General features: G+C 35.8%; 1 protein-coding gene across 1 annotated transcript; it reads right to left on the bottom strand.

Moving 5' to 3' along the window:
- Positions 1–1,476: 1,476 nt before the first annotated feature.
- Positions 1,477–2,049, bottom strand: LOC132717789 (uncharacterized). The gene has a single exon (XM_060701347.1). The coding sequence runs from the start codon at positions 2,047–2,049 to the stop codon at positions 1,477–1,479; it is 573 nt and encodes a 190-aa protein (XP_060557330.1).
- Positions 2,050–9,054: the final 7,005 nt, after the last annotated feature.

Below are 9,054 nucleotides of genomic sequence, written 5' to 3'. Positions count from 1 at the left end.
CTTGAACTTAGATTTTTTTCGAGAAATTGTTTTTTTTTACTCCAACTTCTTCATTCCTTTATAGGATTTACTTTAAAATCCACATCGTAAATAATATGACAAGGTTGTTGAACATAATTGCCTTACTAGGCAGGGAAAAAATATGATAAACAAGATCAACAAGGAAAGGCGGCGTTCAATGAACGCAACCCCCAACTTAACACATTACTGTGAAATAGACAAACTTAGAACTCAAAAAAATTTAAGTTCATTCATGTCATTCATTCACTGGTAAAAATTGAAATCAGAATGTTGCTGGGGTTCTAACCGGTAAGGGACTTATGGATTGCTTGCAATACTATGAGAATTGCTTGTTACAATAAGGAAGTTAAGAAATCAAATTGTCAGTCAACAAGAAACCCTGTGCGTCACAGGTCTTTGTCAGAAAAAACTTGCATGCGACAGAATATTTAGCTTGTCTATCTCAATGACAGGTAACTTGTCAAAATTTGCTCAATATTCAATTGTGCGACAGCTAAAAATTGGCCATAACTGGTTAACATTTAGAAATTATCTGCCGCATGTCCTGTGAGGCATTTATTTTTTTCACTAGACTGAAATGCTATAATGTATGTACCAAAGGTATGGATACAAATCTGTCACGAAAAGGAATGAGAACACATTTGCACACAACATCTTCAATACTATAAACCTTGCACTCTGTAGACAAATTATTACTGTATGAATCATTAAATCAGAAGATGGGAGAGGAATATCAAAGAAATTTGTTTTTTGCAGAAATTCTTTTACGACAAGGAATATCTGATGCTCTGGACTTTCAAAACAATATTCACTATAAGAGCAACTTTATTTCTAATGAGAACACAGTTATTACCTTTATGAACAGAGAAAAAAGCTAATGGCAACTGGATTTGAGAGAACTGTGAGAATTTATTAACATCAATTGGTAAAGGGCCATGACAATGTTCTCCTTTTACTGCCCCCAAGACAGGTATACTTTTAGCCTCAGCTTCCAACACAGTTTTTCTGAAAATCGCTTAATCACTTGCTGAAGTGGAAAAATTTGGTTTCCTCACAAGCCGCTTTAGTCTGCCCAAAAAAGCGTCTTAAACACAAATGCAGAGAAGTGCTCAAGTGGTCCAAATTGATCTGACATCTTTTCTATATGTACAAGTCCATGTACATTGTAAACCAAAATGTAGTCACCGTAGAGTTACCAAAATCTTTTGACAAAAATCTCAAGAATCTGGTCCGAGTACAAATTATATCGTTCATGCAAACAGGGGGCTAGATAAGCAATATATTGCTACTGACAACATTAGAAAATGGGTATAAACATCTGATGAAACAACATCAACTAAACACACTGGCCCAGTGTACAGTAAAAATTGTCTTAATTCCGCAGCCTTCCATCTATCTGCATCAACAGTGACCTGCCTTTGCGAAGAAATTCACGAGGTAGATGTTTACCAAGATTCAGCAAATGATCAGAAATCCGACGATTGCCAGATGGCGCAAGTCGACGGCTGCCAATTGGACCTTTGACCCATATGCCAAGCAAGCGTTTAACAACGCCAAGACATACAAGATGCATGAAATCAAATAGAAAACTTTGAGACCATTCTCTATGCCAAGAATTTTCAATGTGGAATCACCCAAAATATGCAATGTGTCCTCCATTTCATCAAACTGAATATCCGTTCTTTCCGTTGCTTTTGTCTCAGGAAAAGTTATCCGATTTTCTATCCGCAGACCTTTTTGACAACACTTGTCACATCCATAATAGCCAGAATGACCTTTGACCTTTTTAACATAAGCGCGAGCAGGTGTGTCGCATATAACACATGAAATAGAAACATCAAACTCAGTGTCAAGATCAGGCACCCGCAATGGTGCTTCTTGAATCTGTACCATTTCCTCAATGAAATCCTTTAAGAATTCATTAACATCAACAGGCTTTTTATCTCCAAGGTAAAGACCAATAACAAAAGGTTCCGACGTAATTGGTTTTGTTGCACGTCCAAAAATCGGCCAGAACTTAGCATCCATCAATATTGATTTGAATCTCAATTTTCATTCATGACTGTTGCAACAGATCACATGGTAACTGTTGCAACAGGCTTCTTAACCCGTTCTCTACACCAAAATGATGATACACCCCACCGCATATCTGTTTTATTTGGATGTGATTAGAAGTTCGTAACAATGTTCTGGGATCTTTCGGTAAACTTGGGTGATGCGGAATCAATATTGTCAATAGCTCTCGCAATGCATTATGGGTAACACCAAATTTTCTTGCCCATTCAGAAAGTCTGTCTTCCAGTTCAAAATCATCATCACAATCATCTGATGATGAAAAATCTTGAAATGTTTCTTCCCTATCATCATCATCATCATCTGAACTTAAAGAGTCTGAATCATCAGAATAACTTAGGAGACCAATGTTAACTGATTGGGAAGATGTTCCTACTTGAAAATGAGCAACGTCAGAAGATACAAAGTCATCACTAACAGCATTTGTTTCTTGATTTTGTTCTGACAAATCAATTACACTTTCACCTCCCATACTTGAATTGCTTTGCATGTGAGAGTCCATTTCATTGTGTGCAACTTCCTGATAAACGGAAGACATGTGTTGAGCTACTTTTGACCTAACATATCTATAAATCTTATAATAACTTTTATCTTTTGCCTTGTGCATTGCTGCAGTTCTAGAATTTCCTTACTCAAGAAAACCTTTTCAAAGGGGTTTCCAAAATGGAAAACTGTAAGTGACTATGATGCTAGAAATAATGGCAGATTTTTGCATGTGCACTGTTCACAGGTATTGTATTTGCTTTATGTCTACAATGATGTCAAGTTATCAAGAACATCAGATTAAAACACTTAAAAAGGCGTTTTTTACACAGGCAAATAGAATTTCTTTATCTATCTATCTATCTTCCAATAAGACAAACCCTTGGTAGGGACTTAGACTGTCACGCGTCAACGACAAAAAAGGAAAAAGATAAAAGAATATAAATATACAGGGTGTATTGTTAAAAACAGGTTAGTACGCTATTGTGCAAATCGCAAACGAAATCGTTTAATTTTGATCAATCGACTGGCACTCTTGTGTGATATGGCGTTTTTTACACAGGCAAATGGAATATCTTTATCTATCTATATATCTTCCAATAAGTCAAATCCTTGGTAGGGACTTAGACTGTCACGCGTCAACGACAAAAGAGATAATAAAAAAGAACGGAAATATACAGGGTGTGTTGTTAAAAACAGGTTAAATATGCTTTGTGCAAAATGCAAACGAAATCGATTTTATTTTGATCAATCGACTGGCATACTTGTGTGATATGGCATTCTTTACGCAGGGCAATGGAATATCTTTATCTATCAATATATCTTCCAACGACAAAAGAGGAAAAAGATAAAATAAAAGAACGGAAATATACAGGGTGTATTGTTAAACACAGGTTAAATACGCTATTGTGCAAATCGCAAACAAAATCGATTTAATTTTGATCAATCGACTGGTACACTTGTGTAATATGTTAACAATATGAAATACTAAATGGATTAAAATTAATAATCCATTGAATACTCAATAATTGGAAAAATTACTTAACAGTGCAATTATATAAATATCTGTAACACGTCAACGACAAAAGAGGAAAAAGATAAAAGAATAAAAGAACGGAAATATACAGGGTGTATTGTCAAAAACAGGTTAAAACAGAGAAGGTTTCTAGGGAATTGTTGCTCCAGAGTGAATAAAAAATGTTAACATTTAATGTTTAACAAAATAAATCAATGCACAGTAATAGTCTAGTTAACTAGTTGTGTGCATCTTTACCAAGAATTAATACATTTTACATTTCTTTTTGAAACCAAGCATCCAAGTTTGAATGAAATAGATTTCAATCACCTGAAAAAATGTGAACGAAACTAAGTAAAGTTTCACCTATTTTCTGTTGATTTTCTTAACTATTTTGTGGTTAGTTATAGTTATAATGTTTTGACACCACTGTTCATTTATTAGACGATATAGTTACTTCAAAATAGCAAAACAGGCTATGTACGACAATGCCCCAGAGTGGGATTATGTACAATATGGGAAGAAGAAGGCTAGTCGCGAAAATACATTACAAAAAGTTAAATCAGGTAGGGACTTCGACTGTCACGCGTCAACGACAAAAGACGGAAAAGATAAAAGAATAAAAGTACGGAAATATGCAGGGTGTATTGTTAAAAACAGAGCAGGTTTCTAGGGAATTGTTGCTCCAGAGTGAAGAAAAAATGTTAACATTTAATGTTTAACAAAATAAATCAATGCACAGTAATAGTCTAGTTAACTAGTTGTGTGCATCTTTAACAAGAATTAATAAATTTTACATTTTTTTTGAAACCAAGCATCGAAGTTTGAATGAAATAGATTTCGATCACCTGAAAACATGTTAACGAAACTAAGTTTCACCTATTTTCTGTTGATTTTCTTAAGTAGTTTGTGGTTTGTTATAGTTATACTGTTTTGACACCACTGTTCATTTATTAGACGATATAGTTACTTCAAAATAGCAAAACAGGCTATGTACGACAATGCCCCAGAGTGGGATTATGTACAATATCTGAAGAAGAAGAAGAAGGCTTGTCGCGAAAATACATTACAAAAAGTAAAATCACGTTTTTGTTACGATATTGTCAAGATTATATTTAAATATCAACAGCACTCATATCTTTAATGCAACCAAATAAGTGTATTTAATTATACATGAAATCACCAGATAAAAGGTTGATTTTTTCAGATCTCTTGTTTCGCCGTTGGATTCCAAATTGCACCATTATTAAAAGACCCGGATGAACGGTGCGGCGGTAAAATACGCTATTGTGCAAATCGCAAACGAAATCGATTAAATTTTGATCAATCGACTGGCACACATTGTAATATGTTTACAATATGAAATACTAAATGGATTAACATTATTAATCCATTGAATACTCAATAATTGGAAAAAATACACAATGCAATTAAATATATCGGCCCGATATCGGAAACCGACATCTATATTCCGACATCTAGCCGATATCGGCCCGATGTGAATGTTTGCTGGGAACTTGCATGCAATATTTATAAGGTCCTTAAGAGTTCATAATGTAACATGAGACACTAATGGTATTTTTAATCCACACATGGATGGAAAAATTGAAAATTTAATAAATTTGTTTTGTATGATATATCCATTAATCGTCTGTATGCACCTATTGGCTGTTAGTCACCCTCTGTAGCATGCTTATCTGCTTGTAACATAGTCTGCAAGGTGAGTGGATGTTGTGCCTTGATGAGGAGCCTGTTTACACTCAAAACTGTCAACACAGTGCTTGCTAATGTTCTGGTAAGGCAACTAATGTATTGGAACACCGTTCAAGGATTACCAAGACTATTTTGTGCTTTCTACCTTAATTTTGACAGTGTTAAGTGTACGGATCCATCATCAAAAGGCACTGGAAATGTTAAGACTTTGCCAATTGGTTTCAGGCTTTTTACCTCATCTGAGCTATTTTTTTAGGTTTGTTGAATGTCCGTTGTCCGTCCACACTTATTCATTAGCACTCTAGCGGTCACATTTTTGCCTCAATCATCATCAAATTTGTCAGGATACTTGTCTAGATGAGATCGAATATGGGTCATCTCGGATGAAAAACACTCTAGTTGTCACATTTTTGACTCCATCAGAATTAAACTTTGTCAGGATGCGTGTCTAGGTAATTGCTTGGATGAGTTCGAACATGGGTCATCTTTGATGAAAAACTAGGTCACAGGTGCTTAAAATAGAAAAACCTTGCTAACACTTTAGTGGTCAGAATTTTGACTCGAGTGTCATCAAACTTGGTCAGGATGCTTGTCTAGGTAATTGCTCGGATGAGTTCGAACATAGGTCATCTCAGATAAAAAACTAGGTCACATTGACAAAATTTTAAAAAAAAACGTGTTAACACTCTAGTGGCTACTATTTTGATCAAAATATACCGGAACTTGGTCTGAAAGTTTATTTTGATGGTTTCTAGGTCAAGTTAGATTATGGGTCACCTAGGGTCAAAACCTAGGTCACACCGCCCAAATATGGCAAAACCTTGTTAACACTCTAGTGGTCATATTTTTTACTCATTTGACATCGAACTTGGGCAGGATGTTTCTCTAGGTAATTGCTCTAATAACTTTGAACATGGGTCATCTCGCATGAAAAACTTTGTCACAGGAGCTAAAATTAGAGAGAAAAAAACTTTTTAACACTAGTGGGTATTATTTTGATCCAAATATCCTGGAAATTGGTCTGAATGTTTGTTTTGGTGATTTCTAAGTCAAGTTTGAATATGGATTACCTATGGTCAGAAACTAGGTCACATCGCCCAAATATGGAAATCCTTGTTAACACTTTAATTGTCATATTTTTGACTTGACTCACCTGTCATGAAACTTGGTCAGAATGCTTGTCTAGGTAATTGCTCAGATGAGGTCGATGGATCAGGTGAGCGATCTAGGGCCATCTTGGCCCTCTTGTTTTGTGTAGGGTTTCTTTATGATAATGTCAATGCTTTGTTTTTGTTTTTTCAAGTCTTGTCAGATCGTGTCAGACACCTTAACTGTGGTCATCATTATTATATAGAATCCAACTATTATGCCTTAAACTGTAACAAAGTCTACATTTCTAAGTGCTTAACCATTTCAGCCATTAACAAGGCTCTGCAAGCACAGTGCAACCTTGGGGTTCAGATAAGGGGAAGATTCAATGTATTTATTTGCGTTTATTGGTTATGAACAGGCTCAATCAAACCGAGCCTGCAACATTTTCAATTTTGCCGTGTTGGGCTGTCTTTAGGGAATCCGTTTTTATCTATTTGGAGATTGGTTTTAATCAATGATGTTATATTTTCGATCCTTGAAGATCGTTCAGCACGACATTATTGTTGTGCTTGTAGTATTTTTAGTTTCAACTTTTCGGCATTTTCTAGTTGGGTGGTTCCAATATTCCTACTTGAATAATGTTGAATCACCCTTAGGATATGTTGCCTGCTTTTTAAATTTGTCTTTTGACGTCTTATCTGTGATACGCAGGCTTCATAACCTCTGATCCCCTTTCAAAATTCCATTTTATTTAGTTCCGCCCATTGTTTTCTCGTTTAGGGCACAAGCTTTTTATTACTTGGGGACCATACGCCGCTTTTCATGGAATGGCACGGAAGTGTCACATTGAAGGTTCCATGATAACCGCCGTATGAACACATCTGCGGATGTTTCTAAATTCAAAATTTTACTATTTCATGTTTAAATGTTGAATTCTGCTTAAGCCGGTGCTAGGGGGCGTGGACGGTAACTTGCACTTTCCAGTACCGTCCATGAACAGGCTCAATCAAACCGAGCCTGCAACATTTTCAATTTTGCCGTTTTGGGCTTTCTTTAGGGATTCTGTATTTATCTATTCTATTTTAATACTTAAGTACATGTAGTTATGCATGTTTGGTCATCGCAATTTGTATCAATAAAAATCCAATAAGAAATAAAGAGACTCATAGTAACTGTTTAATTCTGACAACTGAACACTTAAATTCACAACCGATCTGTATAGGTGGTTTATTTCCTCGAGATATGCTCACAGGTCTGAAAAAGAAAAGAAATAATTTCTCCGATTAAGTGCAAACTTTTTTTTCAACTGCAACAATGCCTTGACTATGGGGAGAACATGATGTTGTCTATGACCGATAATGTTATTGGCATATATGTATTGCATGTATACCGGTATTTCATGACAAACTATACATTACTGCTATCTTTCCATGCAAGTACCAAAATGAATTAGAATGCCACCTGCCTGTATGTTTTGTGATATTTAAAATATGGGGAATTAAACGAGTTTTGCAGTTTTCAATGTTGAAAAGGGACATATTAATTGTCTGAAAGTAAAGGATATATATATAACCGAGCGTGCAACATTTTCAATTTTGCCGCGTTGGGCTTTCTTTAGGTATTCTTATTTTCTCTATTCTGTAAACATTTTTTGACGTATATATTCATATGCTAAGGGTTATCTTATATGGTAAGGGTGGGTTATCTTAACTCCTTGCATGCTGGATATTTTTCATTTGTTCAACATATGTCGGTTAAATTTTGTCTTATGTTCAAAAAGCTTAGTGGAAATATTGTTTGAATGACCTACAGCATACAAATATATAATATAGATAAATACAGAATCCCTAAAGAGAGCCCAACACGGCAAAATTGAAAATGTTGCAGGCTCGGTTTGATTGAGCCTGTTCATGGACGGTACTGGAAAGTGCAAATTACCGTCCACGCCCCCTAGCACCGGCTTAAGCAGAATTCAACATTTAAACGTGAAATAGTAAAATTTTGAATTTAGAAACATCCGCAGATGTGTTCATATGGCGATTATCAAGGAATAAAATAATTAATACAGAATCCCTAAAGAAAGCCCAAACACGGCAAAATTGAAAATGTTGCAGGCTCGGCCTGCCCGAGCCCGCCCACGGACGGTACTGGAAAGTGCAAGCCACCGTTCACGCCCTCTAGCACCGGCCCAAGCAGAACTCAACATTTAAACATGAAATAGTAAAACCCCGAATCTAGAAACATACGCAGATGTGTTCATACTGTGGTTATCATGGAACCTTCAATGTGACACGTTAGTGCCATTACATGAAAAGCGGCATATGGTCCCCCAAGTAAAAAAAAATGCGTTTGCCCTAAACGAGAAAACAATGGGCGGAACTAAATAAAATGGAATTTTGAAAGGGGATCAGAGGTTATGAAGCCTGCGTATCACAGATAAGACGTCAAAAGACAAATTTAAAAAGCAGGCAACATATCCTAAGGGTGATTCAACATTTTCCAAGCAGGAATATTGGAACCACCAAACAAGAAAACGCCAAAAAGTTGAAACTAAAAATACCACAAGCACAACAATAATGTCGTGTTGAACGATCTTTAAAGATCGGAAATATAACATCCCTGATTGAATGTACGGGGCGACTTTTTACAGCCTCCAC

Source organism: Ruditapes philippinarum, unplaced genomic scaffold, assembly GCF_026571515.1.
Source record: "Ruditapes philippinarum isolate M1 unplaced genomic scaffold, ASM2657151v2 ctg4501_1_1_1_1, whole genome shotgun sequence".
Taxonomy (NCBI): domain Eukaryota; kingdom Metazoa; phylum Mollusca; class Bivalvia; order Venerida; family Veneridae; genus Ruditapes; species Ruditapes philippinarum.
Note: the sequence above shows the minus strand (reverse complement) of the source record. Positions and strands in the feature narration are given on the sequence as shown.